This window comes from Nyctibius grandis, chromosome 4 (genome assembly GCF_013368605.1).
Source record: "Nyctibius grandis isolate bNycGra1 chromosome 4, bNycGra1.pri, whole genome shotgun sequence".
NCBI lineage: Eukaryota > Metazoa > Chordata > Aves > Nyctibiiformes > Nyctibiidae > Nyctibius > Nyctibius grandis.
Window position 1 is genome coordinate 90036465 of NC_090661.1, and position 22867 is coordinate 90059331.

At 40.8% G+C, this 22867-nt stretch overlaps 1 protein-coding gene across 7 annotated transcripts in view; it reads right to left on the reverse strand.

Moving 5' to 3' along the window:
- The window catches only part of BTRC (beta-transducin repeat containing E3 ubiquitin protein ligase), a 123717-nt gene that overhangs the window by 53909 nt on the left and 46941 nt on the right, over positions 1-22867 (reverse strand). For 4 of the 7 annotated variants that reach the window (XM_068397992.1, XM_068397990.1, XM_068397988.1 and 1 more), the window contains 2 exons: positions 20943-21020; positions 7485-7574 (listed from right to left, as the gene is read on the reverse strand). In XM_068397992.1, the coding sequence (XP_068254093.1) occupies positions 7485-7574; positions 20943-21020 (168 nt within the window). The remainder of the gene's footprint in view (positions 1-7484; positions 7575-20942; positions 21021-22867) is intronic. The other 3 variants (XM_068397994.1, XM_068397993.1, XM_068397991.1) reach the window with 1 other exon arrangement.

The following is a 22867-nucleotide window of genomic DNA, read 5'->3' on the forward strand; positions in this document are numbered from 1 at the left end:
CTTTAACACAAGAATTAGACACATTTTTCAAACAACTTTTTCAATTCTTGCATTTGAAAAACACCGAAAATACATCTAGTTAACATCATGTTAATGGTACTTGTATTCCCTACCATCTGAGGGTGCTGCCACTGCAGGTGACTACTTAAGAAGCAATGCTTCTCTTCATGTTTGCCACAGTTTACCACTAAGGTCACCAATGATTTGGTTTCCCAACTGTTTCACTTTTCCAGCACAAAAGATGCCAAAGTACTTTATATGTGCAAGTCTAGTTTATTTGATAACTCTCATCCTGATGTACACTCCTTACAAGCTTAATGTGACAGAACTTGAACGAAGACCTCAAGGCTGTAAATCTTCATCCAGAGCATTAATCACCAAACCAGTAGACACTTGGGGTGGAACTACAGCATGTAACACTACACACAATACAGGTGCAGGGGAATTCTGATTAAGGACACCAGGTCAAGTTCTAAATTTTAAAAGATTTCCCTTACATCTTCACTGCCTGTATACACAGAGGATGCCAGGATGATTCAGTTCAAAAGGGACCTCAGGAGTTTTTCAGCCCAACCTGCTGCTCAAAGCACGGTGTGTTATGAGGTCAGACCAGGTAGCTCAGGGCTTCATCTAGCCTGGTCTTGAAAACCTCCAAGGATGGAGGCTGCACAACCTCTGCAAGCAACCTGTTCCACTTGACTATCATCATCATGAAAAAGTTTTTCCTTATAACCAGTCAAACCTGCAAAGGAGTTTCTAAGGTCTGTGTGGGAGCCCTTGCAGTATTTACTGAACTTAACTTCACAGGTAATGGAATTTGCTTTCTTGAGATTCCAGACCCAGGACTCCAAGAAGTAAAAACATCTCCACTGAGTTGACCGAACTTTGGAAATGATTCTTCATATCAAGATTTTGCATATCACCTGACCATCCCCTTACTGCAGAGCTTTGAGAAATGATCCCCAGAATACACTTAGAGACTCTCAGCTATAAAGCAATTTATGAGTTAACTATTATATTAATATTTCTTCTAAGTCTCTTTTGCATTTAAAAAAAATCAAGTGTAGTTCTTTTTTAATGCGTGGCTTCATTGACACACAAAGTCATTTTGGGTGGTAAGAGCAGTAGAGATGACAACCACTCCGCAGCTTTGCCTAACTGAAGACTCAAGAAGCCTGTTTACATGTAGTTTAACACTCAAAAGAAACTCTGAACAGCTGAAATGCCTTATAAATAGCTCAGACCCAGAGGAAGTGCAAACGTCTGCATTGTGAATTGTAGATCTTAATTACAGACAATGGCTGGTACAGAAAGTAGCACAAAAAAAAAAAAGTGAAACAGTTGCACTGTTCATGGTTGGCAATAATTCTTCAGGAAAATATTTACTATCAATCAGTTATGAGAAAAGGGACTCTGCGCTCATAAAACAGCACGTTGCTTCTCATACCAGGACCATTTTGCTTCAGCATAATCTGAATTTAAACAGCTTGTTTCCTGCGGATATAATTTTGGAAATAAATAAAACAAGTCTATCAAAATCTGGAGAATGTGTATGGTGGGGTGGGGTGGGGGGAGCAGGGATATCACATTTCTTTCTCAGTCATTTGCAAAGAGGTTATTAGACCAAGGGGAAGCTAAAGCATAAAGATTGTCTTGACCTAAAAAAAAAAATTTAAAAAATGAGAAACTCGCAATTAAGGTAAAAGTAGACATATCCCCAAGAAAGGAAGATCATCATTAGGTCAAAGCTTTTAGATAAACCTCCGATGCTGTTTTCTACTTGTGCTGTCTAAATACTGAGTATTCACAGTTTCAAAGCACCTTTTGAACATTAAGTAATCCCAGAAATGTCCCTGCAATACCCGCCATTCACACAACCCACTTTTTAAAGAAAGAATATCTACAACAGAAGGGTAAGATGACATGCTTAAATCTCTATTAGCCAGTGGCTGAGGCAGCATTTGTCCAGTTTGCAACGGCCCCAAAAACTGGATCGCAGAGAAAGGTATATCCAAGCCGCAAAGGGGGACACTGCTACCGAGCGTTTTGGAGCTGGAAGCACGTCCACTGACAGCCCCTCTGCATCATTACACAGAAGCTTAATACTAAAACTTAAGGTGTGGAGGAACATACTTTCTCATTAAAACAGTGGAAGGAGTACCAGGAAACTGAATGTAGCTAGTCAAATAATATTTGTTCACTATTAAATTGCTCCAATTTCAATCTCAAGGACTGGAAAGGCTTCAAAAGCACTGGAAAACTATGCATTATCTGAAGATATACTGACTCTGGTATATCACAGCAGAACTCCGAGTTGGTTGTGTTGTTCGTGCAAAGTAAATGCAGGGACACTCTTAGCAAAGAGGAGCCATCAATCTGTGACATAAAGGGAGCCGAGGGTACAACAGGGACACTCTTCAGACCAATTTGTCCTACTGCCAACTGGAACATGCAGCCTGGAACCCTAAGTGTTCGTTTATTAAAGAGCACTCGTGGTTTCTCCTTTGAATTCACGTAAAAATTCTGAGCTCAATGTTGTTATTGTGCAGACTAATTTCATTCTAAAAATTTGGAAGTAGCGATGCAGAAAGAACTGACAAAGGAAAGTAGATTTCAATTACCAGCTACTTCCACCACTCCTTGCTTTAGCTGAATCATCCTTGAATGTAAAATGTGTAGCTACAGCTAAATAATACCATGCATCTTTGGAAGAAAATTTCACATAGCTTACTTGAAGTGCCAAGCCCTGCTCTGTGTTTCCGGAATGGTGCAGAACATAGCTCTGCCCCCCTGTACACAACAAACAACTTGCCAAGCAGGCAAAATATCACTACGTGCTTAAGCAGGACTTTTCACCAAGGGTCAAAAAAGCATCATACAGTTAAATTTCACAACATTTCTGCAAGGAGAGTATTATTCAGTTCAAAAAAAAGCCATCACGGCCACAGAGAATAAAATCACAGTGCTAAAAATAAAGGGTATAAACCCTTTCTAGATTCCTAGTTCAATACTGTAACCACTGCAGCATGCACATTTAACAGTACGATGAACAGCAATCAAAGATTCCCTAGGAGACACAACATGCTTAAAAGACCCCAAGAAGTCCCTTGGTTTGCTGGGACCTTAAAAAGCAGGACCAGTTATCACATGTGGGTAGCAAGGAGTGGCTTGCTACTAGAAACAGAAATCTAATTTTTCAAGGGTGGTGTGCTTGACTGTATTTTTCTTCCTCCAACTTCACTTATCTCAGATAAAGATAGAGGCAGAGAACCTCTCCCAGCTGCTGCTGAGTTCAGAACTAAGCAGAAACCTGGGATGCTGTATGCCATTTAGAAGGTGTCTCTGCTGTCTCTGGCAGGTATGCCACAGGGTGCCTATGTCTGCCACATGTAGGAAAGAATTCAATGTGCAAAATGAAACTGAGAACACTTCATTATATAGCAGATACAGACGAACTGGAACTGACCGCAGGAGTTAATAAACAGTAAAGACCTATCTAATGAATACAGGAAATGGGTATTGACTGTAGAACTCTGTGAGATCAGCTGTACATCAGTCTCTTGCTGGGAAAGAAAAGGGCACTTTGAATCAGAAGGATATTTCCATGATCCAGGGAAGTGCAAAATCTAATGGACTCCAAGTGAACAGTAAAACTCAAATGTAATACAGCCCACATTATGAAAGGGTGAAAAGGTAAGACTTCTCTTTGAAAGCAGGAATACACATAACCCATCCAAGCAAAGACTCAGCCAAGGAGACTGGAGACACATCAGAGCATCCCTCACTGCACAGCAAATAGGAAGTGTGAAGGTCACCACAGAAAGTAAGTGGTCCCGGCTGCAGAACAGAAGAGAAACTTGTTTGCACACCCAGGAGCTTCACAAGAATCCTAGTGACATACCAGATGCCAGGGGATTTTTAACTGTGCCCCTCTCTAATTGAGGATGAAGCACACACCAACACCATTATCTGGCCTGAAGATACTGGCTTACAAAGTATGGAACAAACAATAGGAACAGATGCTCATTTGGCCAGATTTCAATAAGCCTCATTGAAACCAAACACCCTGTCATTGGAGCTCAGGTTCATGCTACATTTCTACCTTTTTTAAGCACCTAGCACCAATTCCCGAGAAAGCTGTCCACTTGTGGTTGCACACCAGTAGTATCATAAAAAGAAATCCTCTTGCAGACATTTTTTGGTTTCTAAAGAGATAAGCAGGAGAAGTTTTTGTATATATGTGTGTGTGTGTGTGTGTATGCACACATACAAAAACACAATTAGAGACTGCATTTCCTTTTTAAAGACATTTGGTTAAATATACCTCAGACTTGTTGATCACTCAAAGGCAATAGGCAAAAAGATGCCAAAAGACTAACAGAAAAAATTCTGAGGACGGAAGAGAACTGGTGTTACAGATCACGCAGGTGACATCTGTGCATCACAATATAAAATTTTTAATTTAAGATCGCACGTCTTTAGTCAAAACATGTGCACACTTGAAACAATTTCTACTGTTCCTTATTTGATTCTACCCAAATATGCCCAAATCCCATCAATGGAGTTTCAGAGGACAAATAGCAGAAAAGCAAGACTAGGAACAACATACAAAGATTCATCAGAACCTGATATTCTAGTTCTATTTTTAAATGTCTGAATAAAACTAGATAATCCATAGATTTGCAAAAGCCACTGAGCACCTGGCTGCACAGGCAGCGTGACATCATATAGAAAACTGGGCAGACAAGGTTTCCCAACAAAGACAGACTTCCTTGAGTGGTCAAAAAGACAGCAGCCCTATGCTACTTTTCATACTTGAAAAATAAACTGTTTATTACAAACTTTTTCCCTCCATTTTAGAAAGAATGTCAGTTGTTAGGTTGGTAATTTATATCTGGATGTCCTGTACAGAATAGAGCTTGACGGATGGCCAGTGCTTCAGTCTGAAAAAAGATATCTCAATATTGATGTGTGTGGCCTCAAGGGGAACTGCATGTCATTCTTTGAACAAACTTTAGAAACATCAAGCACACGATCAGTAAATGGCGTTAACACAGTCTTAACAGAACATAATTTTATTTTTTGCAAGTAGGTGCAGAATCAGAACTTCTGTTTTCAGGAAAGCCATCGTCCCTTGCAGACTGACTGACACTTCTGACAAGCACGTGATAATGCTGACTGTGGCTTCCCGTCAGGGCCCGATACTGCACTGCATCAGAAAAGGCAAATCATGATTTCCAAAGTAATCCTTTTTGTCTTTCAATGCCAGTTAAAAAAAAAAAAAAAATTGAAAGCCCTTTCCCAGAAGTGTTGCAGATAAAGAAACCCACTGTTATACTTTCCAGTATTGACCCTTTTGACAAAATATTTTAAAGTCCAAGGCTGTAAGACATATCAATCATGGAGGATAAAACTCGCCATGTGCATAGAAGGCCAGAAGGCCTCTGGACTCCTTAAATCTCATTTAAGCCCTTCACCTAGGGAACATTTAACAGTTGTGCCATTTGCCTATGCCATCACTGAGCCATCTGCATTTAGCTAACTGGATTTACAAATGCTTCAACACTTCTGGAATTTGAAAGACAAGCTTTCTTAGAACCTATTTGATTTTGGTTTGCAGCTGGGAAGGCAAAGGAAAGAAGTACAATAGCCAGGCAAGCTAGTACTAGAGGAATTACAGCCCCAGAAAAGTCCTTATGTTTTTTCATATATATATGTAAAAAAATGTGTCTCTGTGTGTGTGTATATATGCATGTATACATGTGTGTATATATGCATGTATATATATGGTTTTTCATATACATGTATGTGATGGCAGATTGTCTTACAGCATATATACATATATATTGTCCTATAGCATACAGAGCCACAACACTTAAAAACATATGCTTTTTCATCTTCAGAGTGATGGCTCAAATTCATCCCCAATAACATGAAACAAGTCTTACTGTTCCTGCTTTAAGCCCTACCCACACTTTTTACCATGATCCTACTGAAAATGTAATTTTAGGAGCGTTTATTATTTAGGACATTAGGTATGTCATTAAAAGAGGTTTCACTTAAATTAGCTGTAGTTCTTGCTCATCCTTGATCCTTAGTAAGATGATCAGGTCAAACAAGATGCTATAAAGCAGATGGGGTTGAATGGATTTACTCTAGCTTGCTGTGAGCTGCTTCGTGGCATCAGAATGATGCTGTATGCCAGTATAATTCAGTCAGAGCTGCCCTGGTGCCTTGCTCAAAGAGTTTCACCTACTTTGTATCATAAAGGGCCTTAGGAAGCAGTTTGTGATATTAGTCGTCTTAAGCTAAGAATGGGTGTCGGTATTAAATATTAGCACTTTGTACCAAGATTGGTAGCTTCTCAGAAGTGCTTCTCCACTGGAAGGTAACCTGGCATGTCAAGCACAGTTTACAAGCGCTAAGCCACCTGCAAGCACCATGACAAAGTTTTATGATGGCCAATTCCCTGACAGGAAACAAAAGTAATGGGACATCCAAATTTCACCAGCAAAATCCCAGCAAACATTAGCCGGGAAATTATCTTAAAGGTCAATACAAAAGTGGGCCCCGAAGGGACAAGGCACCTTTAACAACCATTCAAAGTATGAAAAAAAAGGACTTCAAGAAGATCAAGGAATAAATAACCGAAAGAGAAAACAAGCTTTTGAGTGGTCAGGTTTGTGGTGACAGAGGAGCAACAAAATGCCAGCTGTTTTTGGTAACAGATGGCTGCATGCGCTGATCTGTCCTGCATGCCCATTCTAAACTTCCTTTCAGTGGAAATATGAAGCTTACACAAGGCTGAACGCATCCTTCGCGCAGCCTTTCTATACATATTGCATCACAGTTCAAATGTCCTCGATTCACAAACAGTCGTACGTATATGTTACTTTAGTTATGCTGAATTTTAAGAAAAGAGGGTAGCTAATGGCACCTTATCTTTTCTACTCACACCTACTAAATTCTCAAGGAATGACTTTTCTCTGACGGGCTAATACATCCATTTTCTTGCCATTCTGACTGCCATATCTCCCTCCTCCCCTTCCCTTAAATACAGCATTCACTGTATTTTAATTGAAAGGTCTTTCTTTTTCCACCTCCTCTCTGGTAGCTAAGAAAGGGAACCATGATACAAAGAGCTCTCATGCAGTATTTTTAGCATATATCTAGACATTTATCACTTGAAGTTGCCACAGCTAATTACATGGCAGGCATAAGTCATCCCACTGGAAAAGCCTATTACTTGTATAGCAGAATGAACTCTTCAATCCTAGATGGCTCAGGACTCAAGTAATATTTCCAACAGAGAAAAACACCAACTCTGAAAACTCTACACTGAAGGACAGAAAAGCCTACCCAAAATACTTGCTTTCCGTCTTAGTTTTTTTTTCTAACTGTAATTTTTAACAAGACCTTTTCTTTGATTAACAATGAACAATCTGCTAAAAAAACCTCAAAACCAAAGCTGTTCTCTTACTTACTTTGGCCACACAATTTTCAGTCTTCATAGCAGTGCTTCCTAGACATACTGTTTCCTGGTTTAAGCACAGTCTGGCACAGCTGTTGTAGGTCTGCAGAAAGATTAAAATGGTTATGAATAGAAGAACACAATTTTGTTTCAGGCACCACATTTTTGGCACAGGAACCCACGACAACTCTACTACATTTCCTTTTTCCTAAGGTATAAAAGTTTCGAACCAAAATAAACTAGTTTACAGCAAAAGCCTACGCTGAGGGCATGCATGTCCTCTGAGAAGCTATGTACAATTTTATAGTTTTGAGATACAAAGGAAAAAAAGATTTTTCTCCTCTTTTCTTTTGAAAAAGGAAAAAAATATCTGATCTCAGTTGTTCAATTTTTCACAAAATGCTGCATAACTGAACCACTAAAGCAAGGTGATTGCTACACACTAGTTATCACAGTGTATGTCAAATGTTAATAAACATCCCGTGTCTTCATCAGGTAAAAATACATGGGCACAGTATGAAGATTATAATCAGAAGGGAGCAAATGCAGGCCACATCTCACTTATTGTATTTAATCTTCCCAATTTTAGAAAGCTTTTTCTTTTAAAGTCTTTTTTTCTTTAACTTATACACTGTTCTGCCCAGGGGAGCCTCAGCTGAGGCTGCAGACTTTGGAGTCTTTGCAGAACACATTACTCAGTCTCTCCCTTTTTTAAGGGCAGCGTATGAACAGTACTTATGAAGGGTGCTTAAAAGTATATTTTGGTTGATTTGGCTATTTAAGATGTCTGAAGAACTTGGGAGTTTCTAATGGAGGCTCCCCCCCTCTCTACTTTCAAGTTTTTTAATTACTACTTGATTAAGCTCACATTTTCTAGTAGTAGTAGGAGTACAGTAGCACCTAAGAGCTCCAGTACTGGATTAAAAGCCCACCGCCTGTCACCATTTACAGAAAACTGCTCCCAAGCAAAAGTGGCAGCCCAAAAGCAAGCACAAACTTGCTTTGTTGCAGGAGTAGTAAGTGGACCACAGAGAAGATGTTGCTACCTCCAACAGTTGTTTGGGGAAAACCCCAGAAGCATGTTGAAAGGGAATGAAATTAAACTTGCTACAAAGACACTTCCAAGAGCACTAAGTAAAACACACTAACATTCATGGTATTTTTAAGATTGCCTTAAGGGGAGGACGCACAAAGATCTGTAGTGGACTGCCTGTCAGTTCTCTCCCTGTAATATGCGCTGGCAATCTCTGAAGATCCTTCTTTCAGTGCTTGCTACAGATTTCTATTTGTTTGATTTGAAAGTAATTCAACCCCAAGCCTGCCATAGGTTACAAAAGCTGTGGGCAACACTGGCATGCTAAGGGCTTCTAAACCTCTCCCTCTGCTCCAAAGCTACGTCATCAGAGCCAGATTCCCTCAGCGCTAAACACCAAACAAATCGCCTCCCCTTTTTGCCCCTCTTGTCACAGGCCTGACTCTGCGCAAGATGCAGGCAGTAACAACGTACAAACCAGCAGAGGAACACATTGTAAAGGACGTCAGAGGCAAGAATGCAAAGAGGTGAAAAGGGGGTTACGCTGAGCGATAGGAGATACATCCACAAACCCAGTGTTCTTAACAGTTTCCAGCTCAGGAGGACGGTAAGCACCAACTGATGGGAACTGAGTGTTCACGATCAGTTTATAACATTATTTACCTCAGTTCTTATGATCCTCATTAAACACTCCTTATAGCCCACCATGGGAAATCAGTATACTGGCTCAGGTGGACCTGTACTGGTCTGGCACAGCACAGACACTCTTGTGGAAATCCAGGAAATTACAATTCTTTCCACCTTACTTCTTTACAGACCTGCTTTAAACTTCATCACGAAACAGAAAAAGGAGCACAGAAGCCCTACCTTCTTCATCGCTTCAGCAGTTCATGCTTTATTTCTCAGTGAGCTCTCTAACCAGAAAGCAACCAGTGACAGACAGGAGTGCAGAATATCCTGGCTTCAGCAGATCTCCTTACGAGTTACAACATCAGTATCTGCTGTGACTAGCAGCCAGCCAGCAATTTCTGACTCTGGATCCAGAAGGAGAAACTGAAAAATTCAAACACACGAACCCTTTCAAAGTGCTGTGCAGAGGAACAGAGTGCATCTTTCAGCAGGAGAGGTTCAGATTCAAACTGGGATTAGGCCACAAGCAAACAGAAGTCTGGTGGATTCAACTTAGCCTCTTGCAAATATTTGCCAACATCATAAAACCATCACTCTGGTATGCACAGCACTTTCTCCTCAGAAGAAAAAATCAGAATGGCATAAACTATTACAAATCGTGGCTTAGATTCAGTGGCCCAACTGGTGGACAGAAAGTTGACACCATCTGCTTTGCACTGACGTTCAGACAATACCATGCAAACCTCATTTTACAAGCAGCGTGTTAGTTAAATTCAACCAGATTCTCAAGGTGACAAACCATGAAGAGTTGGTAAGATTCTTTGTTCACTATTTATGTTCGTGTAATTTAACCCATTTATCATAAATCTGTGGTTTCTTTCATTTGCAATTTAATTCCTAAAATTCCAGTAGCAGTATTTCTGCACAACTTATCGGCTACATACTGTAAATTTTATGAGGAGCCCTGACTCAAAGAAAGCTACTAACTCCATGTCCTGGTTTGGCCTAAACCAGGCCGATTTTCCTTTCAGTGATTTTTACTTTCAGCTAAGTCTCCTCTAAGTAACCGCACTTTCTAAAACTAACTGCATGTTTTTGCGGACAGTGTCTGCTTCCAGGACTGATAACGCTCTAAGTTTGTAGTTATCGCTGAGGCACCGGTAGGGATGTTGTGCAGAAAGGCTCTTGCTGTACTTGTTCTTGAGAGAAACCAAGGTCACTGCTGAATTCCTCACTGCTTATGAGTGAAGAGCCGAAGGGGGGTCGCAGCTGCAGGGGGGAGCAGACAGGGCAGGTGACCCAAAATTGACCAACGAGGGTATTCCATCCCATACACGTCATTCTCAGTATAAAGAGGGGGGATCACGAGGGTCTCGCTCTCTTTCTGCTATGGCCGGTGTCCAGGGAGGACTCCGTCTGTTTTCCTGCTGCCCCCAATCCCGATCCGTGCATTCCTGAATCCAGCTCTCGACCATCGCTAGGCCCAGGCTGGGCCTTCCCGGAGCCTGCCCTGCAGTGCCGGTGGTGACGTGGCTGACTTCAGGGGAGTTCAATCTTGGTTTTGTATATATATTTGTATATATTTGATTATTTCTATTATTATTATTATACTTTTTTTTTCATTATTATAGTTTATTAAAACTGTTTTAATTTTCCAACCCAGAAGTCTCTCTCCCTTTTCCCTTTCCCTTTCCCTCTGGGGGGAGGGGGGGGGATAACAGAGGGCATCTGCCGCAGGTTTAATAGCCAGCCCAGCTTTAAACCGTGACACTCCACTTTGCAGATGAAAAGCTCAGCCACAAAAACATTTACTGAAAGCAACAGGGAAGCCTCTGGCTCCATGAACTGAACCATGAACCGAGCTCAGATCTTGTCAGTCTTTTTCCTCCTAAGACAGGTATGCACAAACCTTGGTAGCAAGGCAGCTTTTTAAAAGCCAGGCTTACAACAGGCTTTCTCTCACATTTACAAATGGGAAAGAACAGACAATCCAAATACACAATGTGAAATGCTAAAAGCTAAATCTAAAAACTCTAGAACTTTGAGAAGGAAGGAAGGAAGCTCACTGTGCCACTATTCATAAGTTGTATGTGTGTCAGAATGTAGATACAAATAATTATTCCAATGTATTGATTAATTTTTATTATTTTAATCCACACAGTACATCTTAGTGTGAACAGCACCAACTGAATTTCCACCATAACTTGTTCATCAAATCCCACAATACCAGGACTACTGACACTTTATGGAACTAGTATAGTGTAAATTTAAAGCAGATAAAATGAAACACTTCTTCACACAGCAGGCGGAGAACTTCTGGAGCTTGCTGCCCCAGGACACCGTGGAGAGAAACAACATCAGCAAGTGGAAAAAGGGATTAAACAAACTCATTGACAGCAGGTCTATAGAATACTAGGCAGAGATATTCCCTGGACAACCCTAGTGCAACAGTGGTAGATGCTGCAGGAGGGTAAGGAAGCACAGAGAGAGGCAAGACCCGTTTGCTCTCATCCAACAGCATCTTCCACAGACAGTGCCAGAGTCGGCACTGGTTGAGTGGACGCTGGGTCTGACTGACCTGGGCATTCCCTCAATACCTCTCTGCCCTTTCACAACATGCCAACAATACTTAAATCCCTCCTTCCCAACCTTTTCAGCCACAGAAAGGAGACAAGAACACGCTTTTACTGTTCGAATCAACTTTTACACAGTAATTTTATTAGGCAAAGATCTATGTAAGTGCCAAATTACCTGACAACCACTTAGTCCTTCAGCAGCTCTTTGTTTCTCAATAAAAGTAGTGGGGGAAAAAAAGAAAATTAAAAGGAGTATGTATAATGGATTCAACCCATCAGGATGCATATTTGAGAATAAACCATACAGTGATCTTCAGTTCAATGTCCATTACTATGTTTGCAAAGTTATGAAGTTCTTCTGTTCTTATTTTCACAGTCTCACAGAAGAATGCATTATTAGCCGTGTGGGATGAATAAAAAGGGTAAAGAAGATTCATGTGCATGTTCTACCATACGTTTAGAAAGGTTTCAAGGAAAAGTGCAGATGAAAGCCTAGTTCTCCCTTAAAGTCCAGAGGAAAAAAAGAAGTAATGTCACTCTACTTAATAGGTCTCAATGGAAACGTATTGATAATGTTGCAAAGAAGCAGCATCTGGCTCATGAAGTCAAGTCATAAGAAGCTGGGAGAATATATTGTGAAGGTAATACTATGTGGCTGCCCTCTTCAAACATTCCTCTGTAGGCAGCAGTTACTGGCTACTCTGAGACACAAGATGACTGCTGGACATGGAGATTTTATTTCATCTGGCATATTTGTGTTCATACGCTGAGTTACTAGTGAATAGACCTAACTGAAGGTAGACTGAATGTCATACCATCAAGTAATAATGCAGAGCCCTGCATTTTAGGTGAAACATTTGATGGTGTCTCATGCTACACTACAACATCAGAGTACCTCCTTTCATTCATTCTGATGCCTATGGGGACATTGACTAACCTGGAAGAAAACCAAGAAAATCAAAACCAGAACCAAGCCTCAGAAAAGCAAATTTCTCAAGCTCACCTTTAAAGCTTGAACCTTTTACGAATCTTATCTAATCTGCACCAAAACTGTTCAAGTTTCTCCTCACCTTTCATCAAGATAAGAGGTTTCTTCACCAAGGAAAAGCAGTCTGAAATGGTAGCCTGGTTCAACGCCACAGGCAGATAGCTTTGCGTTGGAGTGCTTTAATATGTTTTTATATTGCATATAAAGCATGCAAACATAAACCAGTTTGTTGAAAGCTACCCTCTTTGTGGAAGCTGGCTGTAATTCTGAACAAGTTTTCAATTTTCACACTGTTGCTAGGGTAAAACATTTTAAAGAGTTTAATTTTTACAGTGGCTTCAATGACACGAGATTATCTAACAAAGTAATGGTTAATCAATAGAGGGCTTAGTTGTCAGGTGAAACATATAACACACTAAAAGGGATTGATTGCAAGGCTCCTCCTTATTTACTGGGAGGTATATATTTAAAATGACACAAACTTGTTACCAAGCTGCATTCCTTTAACCTTGCAAAAGCCGTTTGAGAACAGTGTTAAGCAGCCCTATAGCAAAATGAGCTCTAATGAAAAAAAAACCCCTCCAGATATATAGCAGCACCAAATCATGTCAGAAGCAGGGGAACCACAAAGCTGTATTCACTCTCAGCCAAAGGCTTAAAATGCCACAGAGACACTAGACTATGGTTCACTAAAGATAGAGCTGTATCTGATCTCATTCTTTAAGTGTCTTTGGTTACATTTTTCTTTTTAAAGAAAGTATGATCCTGTTCTTTGGCATAAACACATAAACATTTCTACTCTTGTCCACGTAGCTCTGGACGAACACTGAATGCCAACCTGAAGCCTCAAACCCCAGGCAGAACTCTGTGTGTGTGTGTGTGTATGTGCGTGCAGCTTTTCTGCCAACTGAAATCCATTTCTTTTGCCATTTATTCTGAGAATCCCCAGTCCCTGAACAAAACTCCACTTTTTAATAGAAGCTGCAACCCAGGAGTTCAATAAGACTTCCCCCCCCAATAGTTAATAATTACATGATTTATCAGAGAAAGATAACACTAATAAAAACACAGCAAAAAGACAAAACCCATACCCTCCCTTCAAGTCATTTTCAGGGAAAAGATTATTAAACTGTTCTTTTTGAACAAGGGCTTTTGTAGCTAAGCACAAATTGCCAAACGGTTAGAAAAAAAGTTATTAGACTCAGAAGAATTCAGCAGAAGTGGGAAGTTATATAAACAAATCACTCCAGCAGATTTGGAAAGATCGCTTTCATCTCGCTTAGAGTCTTAGGAGACTTGCATTAATTACCCTTTAAAGGTCTTTCACAAGGACTATTTAAAATAAATGCAATTTATTTATTTATTTCAAATGAGGTGCTTCTTCTGAAAGAATTAAGTAATCTCAACAAATTTAAAAACGTTTTTATAAACAGGTAATTAAAAAGACAACTAGAATTAAGTCAAGCTGTAAGACATTACCCAGGATTCGCCACACTTATTTTCTTAAGAGAAAATTTTTGTTATCCCTAGCCCAGCCTTGGGAAGGGTAGTCTCCACGGAAAGTCGTAAGACAAAATAACAACTAGCCAAACAAAAAACTAGATCATTTACAGGATTCTCCCTAAAGCACAGTTTGTCATATTGCAATTACACCTTGCCAACTGTGAAAGCCAGAGTCCTTAATATTGCCACTAGAGGGAAGACGTGTCTCAACACATGGCAATGGTAGTTGGGGAGTGGGTTTTCTTGAGCAATTACCATAACAAAGCTCCCTTGGCTGTGTGTACCTTCTAATTACTCAGTACAATTAAAATGACTTACCTAAAACAAACAGCAAAAAAAAAAGGGCCCCTAAAACAAAAAACTTCAAGACAGTACAAACAAAAAGCCTTACTCCAATCTGCCTGTTATCTGAAATTACATTAAAGCTGAAGATCTTTTTTTCCTCATCTATCAACGCACAGTGCGGGAAACAAAAAACCAGTATGTCACAATGCCCAAACACCACGGGGTTGTTCAGCGACGTAAAAGCATTAAAACAAACAAAAACAAAGAGCAAGGAGAACTAGATCTCTTGTTAAAGAAGAAAAAAAAAAGTAAAAGGAAATGTCGTGGTATTTAGCCATCTGGTAGCTGCTTGAAAACAAATTGTCCTCAAAAGAGCAGAAATACAGTATGTCTTCTCTCAGTTCACTGGCTTATGAATCAGACTTTTATTTTTTTTGACTTTCTTTTTTTTTTAAATACAGGCACGGTGACGTTAGACTTCTGTGCTACTGCTGCTTTCACTTCCCTCTTGTCCCACTGTGCAAAGATAACCATGGTCATCCTAATCAGATCAGGTTATTCCAACTTGGATGCATTATTCAGAGTCTTTTGGGATACATCTTGTTGGGCCCATTGTTCAAAATCCCTCAGGATTTTTTTTTTTCCTGACAGCTACTTGCTGATTTTTAAACCCTTAAATCTTTCATTTTATAAGGCACGTCATTACAGGAAGATGGCAGCCAAGTGATTTTTCTTTCCATTGACAATTTGTGACATTTTTCCAGCAGCGTGCAAGGTGTTGAAAACCTGGCAGCTGTTACCTCCCGGGATGAAGATCCTTTTTTATCCTCCCTTGACAGTTTAACTCAATGGGTCAGCACCTTTAAAGACTGCAAAGTACCACTGAAGTGGATGGAGGCTTGAATTACTGCTCCCTCCCTAATCAATGTAAACCCTCACTGCAGGTGAAACTCTTCATCTATAGAGGTGCATGGGGGAGGAAAATGTAATGCCCTGAGCCAGATGGTTTTCATCTTGTTTTTTAAAGAAGAAAGGAACAAGCTAACAAGGGGACAGCTACTTTGTTAGCTTCTTGGCCTCTCTCATGGCTTTGGATCCCCAGGGTTCCAGCCACACAAGAGAAAGAATACAGAAAAACATAAACACTTAAAGAAATATAACTGGGGGGCTGGCAACACGCTGCTTTCAAAGAGTTGAGAGCCCTGTTCAGCTCTTTATTTATCACTGCCCACGTTCTTCGGATGGTAAGTGGACATGGACACAAAGGGCAGAGGGGAGCAGACAACACTTGCAATTTACTCAATTACAGAGGAATGCAGAAATGCGGCGGGGTGACAGACTCCTATTAGCACTAATGCTGAAAGAGCCCAGTGGCCTTTCTGCCACAAGGCAGCATTCCATTGTAACTTAGACTCTGTCACAACCCACCTTGGCTAGTTTTTTAACATGAATTAAGTGTCACAAAGGAATGGAAATTATTTTGTTTGTTTGTGAATAAAGAAAAAAAAATTAAACAGAAAGAATAATCTTAAAAGTAAAACTAAGAATGTACTTCTAGCAATTTCAGGAGGCTTTTCAATCAGCAACTCCTTACTAGCAAGCATTAGTAGCGTAAAAGATGAGGTAACCAGCATAACTTTACACACCAGGTACATCCTGCCTCAACCAGCTCTCCAACAGAAGGCAGAGGTGAACTGCAGCATCTTCCTCCGGGGAGGGAGGGAGGAAAGGAGGGAAGGAGCTGAAGGACCCTCACTCCCTCCCCAGCATGTAACCTTCCCCACCAGTTGAAAAGAGGGCTTCAACTTTGCACAGCAAAAAATACTTTTAAGGAGGAGAAACACACCTGGAGAGGAGCCCTAAGCAGTGGGATGAGGCTACCAGCTGGAAGTAAACGGTTGATGGTTGCTAGATTTTGTCTTTCCTTTGCTCCACCTTCTTTAACCGCTTTCTGCTTCTTACGGTTTGCTTGTGTATTGGCTTTAAAATCTTAAGATCGGACTGTGCCTGTTTTAACTTTGAAATAGCGCCTAGAGCATGTGTTAGGTGCTACATGTAATTCTACAAAATGATCTCAAATCCGTAAGAGTGAACTGAGGTAATATTCTGTGCCAAAATGGTAAAAGGGAAAATTATTGAAAATGCTAAGGGGCCTGTCTGAGTGGGGTAACAGACAGGGAGTTTTTCCCCGGGACTTCCATCTGGAAGCTTACAGAAAGACAGCAGAGTTCAATGTGAGGTTTGCAGGAGGTATGGTGCGGCAGCCTCGCTGCTGCCAGCATTTCCCCACAAGGCACCTTCACCCACAGACAAACCACAGCAGCAAAAGGCACTTCATTATTGCTCTGCCAAAGAGAAGGGAGGGAGGGTTTTAAACAACCTGCATTGTGCCCGTTGTCTTTAAAAACCAGCGGGGTAATCAAGTTCAGGGCAGCCCCGGACAGCTGCCCTGTGACCTATTCATGCTGACCCCCACTATTCATCACTTTCCCTAGGACTATGAGGGCAAGCTCGTGGGGAGTGACCACCACAATAGACAGATACGAGCCAACAATAATATGGTTCCTGCAAAAAAAACAGATGGCACTGCAATAAATTTACAAATCTGCATTCATGGCTCTGTTAAAAACACCCAGAAGCTAAAAGGCTGGAGGGGCCCCCAGAGAGCTTCCCCTTCGCAGTTTCTAAAGGCCAGCTCTCTCCCCAAGACTACTGAGCTCATGTTCTTCATAAATGAAGAATGGAGACATAGCCCTTAAAATAACAAATGCCTGACCTAATCAATCTAGTGTTTGGGTCTAACGCTAAATGATAGGCACTGAAAACTAATTATGTTTTTTGGCAAGGAAGCTGAATTAAAATGGAAACACACAGGTTAAAAAGGCACTGAAGCATTTGCGAGTCCCTTTGAAAGGGCGGCACACACACGCTCACACGCAGGGCTTGAAACAGGAACCTGATTCAATAACTCATGCATTTATTTTTAAAATGAATCAGATTAGTCCCATGTGTGACCTGCCGGTCCATCTGTATGAGCTGGACTTAATGGGCACTCTTCTCACGCTTACTTCAGTTTGAAGTATGAGAGAGATAAATTTAGTTTAATTTTCAACAGATCAAGCTATCCATTTTCCAAATGGACCATCTGGATCAGCCTATTAAAATTAATTTATAACTTTGCAGTGTGAAAATTCGTTTGTTAGCTTAAATAAAGTTGCCAAAAACTTTTGCCACTTGTCATTGTTTTTTCTGACGTCTGTTTTCATACTATGATTTTCAGTTTACCCCTTCAAAATTTAATCTTGTCAAATCAAGCACTCAACAAGAACCGAATGTTTGTATCCTTACTGTCATAGCTCAGATCTGTTCACTGTTCCAGCCAACAGTGTCGAGTTCATTGCCTTTTTCTGTTTCCTTTCCCAGTGCTAATCTCCAAGTCTCTCCTGCCTTCCTGCCCCTCATGCACCTAAGAGCAGCCATGCCTCCCACTTCCAGCATGCTGACAACCCAGGTCCACTTGTTGAGACTGCTGAGGACACCCTTCTCCAAAAAAACATTTTAATCAACAGAAGAATAATATTTCTCCTAGTAAGAAGTCCACAGCAACTGAGCAATGGGTGTCTTCAGCCCTTGCTTACAGTTTCAGATGCTTAAGTAACCATTATACCTTCTTATTATCTCCATCTTCTGGTATGTCTGTTCCACAACCCCATCTGAGAAAACATTTATGGCTCAGGCTGCATGCCAGCACAGCAAACAAAGCAAGAAAAGGTAATGCACCTTTACTTAAACTTGTCAGCACCTGAACATGTCAAGACATCATACTTCCCCTGAAGTGGTCTGATGCATCTCATTAATTTTCTAAAACTAATCAAAAAATACTAAATATGTGGACACTTTCACTGGAAAGACCATTTAAGTAAACAGACTTCTCCTCTCCCACAAACACACATTCAATTCTTCTGTGCATGTAGGTCCATGTTCCCCAATAATGAAATTTTAACACCATTGTCTTAAGGGAGGGACTGAAAATACGAAATTGTACACTCAATATTTATGAAGTTAGCATCTTTCTACTAAGGTACTAGTACAGAATTCAGCACTTTTTGTGTATTACTGCTTTGACAGCATTTGCAGGTCAAATCTTTTTGGTTTTACAAAGCATGGATAGACGTAAGACAGGGTAGCCGCTCTGCACACCTTCCTGGAGGAGATGCAGATCTTTCCAATAAGTATTGCTCTACTCATTGATTAGGATAGAAGAAAACACATGACTGGCTGCATATGTGCCTGTTTCCTGCACCTAGAGTTGGAAAGCTTCCCACTGCTTCTTGTCCATCACTAATACAGGAGCAATCTGAGTTTCCAAAATGCACTGACAGCTTCTATTTACACTTATGGAAAGAACCAGAATTGCTTCTACCAGAGGCTAGAAATCATGGTCAACCACCTTCTATGATCCAGACAAGAGGGCACTTGCTTTAAGACTACAGCTTGAACTTGTCCACAAACACTGTTCTCAACACAAAAGGCTCCAGATAGCAATCAGAAGACCCAAGGATTTTGTCCTCCATCTGTCACTGTAAAGACTGGACACAAAGACGGAGACTGAAACAACATCTCAACAATATCCTGAAACACAGCTAACCATCTTTGTCATAAACAATGTCCTTGTGAATTACTTCCAATATGAAATATTTGGACAGTATGAGTGTTTTTTTAGGTTTATTCTTGATATCTAGGCACCTTGGTCACAATGAATTGTGGGCCTGTGGGAAAGACAGCCTTCCCTGGACACTAAGAATACTTCTGCAGATTGAAATACAGCAGAAAGGAAACTGAACTCAAGAAACTGTACTGCCTTGATCTGTATAATACTATTCATGAGTATTTGTCTCCTCCTTAACCAATAATCATGAGGAAGGACTCAGTGTGATGAGAAGGCACACAAGACAGGTAGCTCATGTTCCTTTTGACTTAACAACTCTTACTTTTTGCTGGAGAAGAGCCATAGGCCTTTTCTTGTTGAACCTGAAGGCTTGCCATCAATAAGATAACTCTAAGATGAAAAAAAAACAAACCAGTTTTCTGGTGTGCTGGGCACCTTGTTGGCTATCTTGGGGATGCACAGTTGGAACCTGGTAGCTTTGCCCTCTTCTTCCTCTAGCTCTTGTCTGTTGCTGAATGCCAGAAAGATTTTAAGTTTGGTGTAACATATTTAATCAATTCTACAAGGTAATTTTCTCAGCAGTATCTGGGATCTCGCTCATTATCATAGCATATTGCCTCTTGTCTAAAAGACTTAGGTGGATTACATCTGTTAGATGGACCTGTCTTAGCCACAAGTAAACCTTCACATGACACCTACTCCCACAAAATCCTAACCCAACGCATCATTTAAAAAAATAAATAAATAAAAAAAAAAAACAAAACCACCCCACCACCCCTAACAAAACCAACTTTGTGCACAAACACACTATATCAAAAATATATTCCTTTCTTTACCGTGGTTTTGATCCACAATTTTTCTTGGAAATAGCAGCAGTGGGGCAGTGTATTACCACTCTATTCTTCTGCCTAAGCCTGCTGCTCCTGTAGCTGAGATGCAGAAAGAAATGTGCCAATTCCTCAGCTGCTGCAATGTGTGGCCTGGGGTATTCACTTAAGTCACCTTCATCATGGTTTTACTCTGATACATCAGGCAGCAAACTTGGGCAGCTGAGGCACGGACGTATTTTTGCTTCTGCTGCCTGAAGGTTGCAGTGGGAAGGAAGCGCAAGGTGCTATGTAAAGCAAGATCTGAAATCACTAAATCCAACTTAAATCCCCCAGAAATCACAAGTCAGGCCCCCTTTGTTGACCACAGGGATTACAAAAAGCGATTCTTTTGAATTGGTAAGAAAGTTTGCTTTACTACATATAAAAGGCAAAGAGATTATGTTTTATCACCCCACTCTTTCTCCTTTCTACCCATTAGCAATTTATATAAGTGTTGAAGAAAAAAAAGCAAGTCATTTTTCAGGTTACTAACCTGGACATCACCTCCAAGAAAATTTACCTTCAAGGGTAATGAAAAGCTTAATTGTTCTATAACGCTTTGAGATTCTTGAACGCATGATCTGAAGCAAGGGAAAATATACTACAAATGAGACAGGAACGATTATAGAAGAAAAGGCTAAAGAGGTCTTGATGAACATCAACTGCAGAAAGGTAAAACTAGAGAGTCACAACTGACTACACTATGCAGAAGTCTAGATTTCTTCAGAAAGAATCAGACTCTCCTGAAAGCTACATCTGTGTCTCTGATTTTCTTAGGTACAATGTGCCTCATTCAGACTTCAAAGGAGAAAAGAAAGGATTTCCATGAGCACAAGTCAGACTTCAGCTTCCAGAAGCATTTAAGGATTCAAAGAGCTAGGAAGTTTTATTGCATTTTTAAAGAGACTGATCACATACCTGTCTAAGTGAATTCTTCTCGGGAATGATCTTCCTAGGGGGCTCATCATTATTACAGTCTTCTCTCTCAGAGGAGTTCTGTGAAAGAAAGTAAGCTTTAATTCATTTCTTATCCCTAATATTACTCTGCGAGGAGAAAAGAAACAGAATATTTGTACTACACAAGCTGTAGTATTTTACGCAAACACATACCGGAGGCTAACTTGTACTCTTAAGCCAAACAGCTTGTTATGGCAGAGAAAGAATTTCTCCTCCTCAACACAACAATGCACCAGTGTGCAGGTATCTGTTGAAGAAGCCTGTGCTTTGGGGATTTATTCTGAAACTACCAATAATGGCCACTTTGAAAAGCTGAAATGGTGGTTGGATCAGCACGGCAACACCAGTGCTCCTGAACACCCCAGAATAACTATTTAAAACAGTGGAACCTGTTGAAAACAAAAGGTTGTTAACGGGTGCAACTGTTGTTCTCTGTGTCCCTACGCTTTTAATCTGCCTAACAACTATTAGTTGCACTGAGTCTGCTTGGCTGCCAAAAATCATAGAGAAATGATGAAGGAGCTAAATTCTGGTGAAAGAGGTTGTCAGGAGATCCTTAAAAAAACAATTGTGTAGGTAGCGTGTGATATTATGGCTATGTTTTTCACTCCTTCACCCTGACTCTATATACATGTACAATTTCTAGAAAGACTGATGCTCCAAAACTTAAGCTGCCACCTCCAAAAAAAAGAGCATCAGTAAGACAAGAGAAAATAGACAACAAGAAATACAAGGGCTTTTCCAGCATGAGTAAGAAAGACCACCAGGAGACTTTTGTCCTGTTAACCTCACAATTAAAACCAATTATTACTTACTTTAAAGACAGGCTATAGTTTATCCGAGGACATGCAAACTCTGTAGCAAATACTTGGTTAAAAACTGCTGGGTACGTGGGGGGAATCCTGTCCTCAGTGCCAAAGTCAGCTACTCTGGAAGACAGCGTTCCTTTGCATGGGTTCGTTGACAGAGTAATGACAGCCAGCTTTGGGGGAATCCCACACACACATCTAAAATCAGTTTGATCACCACAGTATTCATAGCCTCAGGCCACATTCCCACGCATTCAGTAGTGAGCAACTAAACAGGTTTTAAAGAGATACAGAAAAACTGCTTAGGGAGAGCTCTGCCAGGAAAAGGGTGGTTTTCCAGTTACTTGCAGACAAGCTCAGGAGTGTGTATTTTAAGGCAGAAGTTTGCATTCTCCACCTCGTCCCCTAAATAACCTGTCCTTCACTGATCACGGCTCTGCCTGGTTTCTTGCAGAGCCAGCTTCCAGCCCAACACCTCGTGAGACAGAAGTGGCATCTGTTGGCAAAGGAGGAGCTGGGCCCTGCAAACAGCCAGCGTAGCAGAGCAGGGCTAGCAGAAAGCAAGCGGGCTGCGGGAAGCCATCAGAAGAGCACTGTGCTCGTGTGCCCACCGCAGTGCTGCGTGATCAGGCACTGCCTAGGCAGCTCCGGTTTGCTGGTCTGCTGAAGGGGAAGAAAAGGTACAGACAGGAGGCAGGGCAGGGGTAGAAGCTGTTTGCTGAGAAAAGGCAGATAAGAGGTGGGGGAAAACACAACAAAAAAAACCCACTTGGGATGTCATAAACTGGTCGGGAGGATTTGGCATAAATCAAGGCTTGCAGACCAACTAGTGATTTTGGTTTGTGTTTTTTTTTTTTAAACAAGATACAGAACTCACAAGGCACCATGACATCTGGGATGCTGTAACCAGGGTTTTATAATGGAAATCAATCCTAAACAGGCCTGATAAATCGTTCTAAGAGGCCAGCTTTTAAAAGTTTTCATATGAGGCCTCAGCCAGGACCAAGTTATTACATTAAATCCAGCTTAGAAAGGGCTGTGATCGTAAAGACATACAAGCTAGAATCACACATCTCC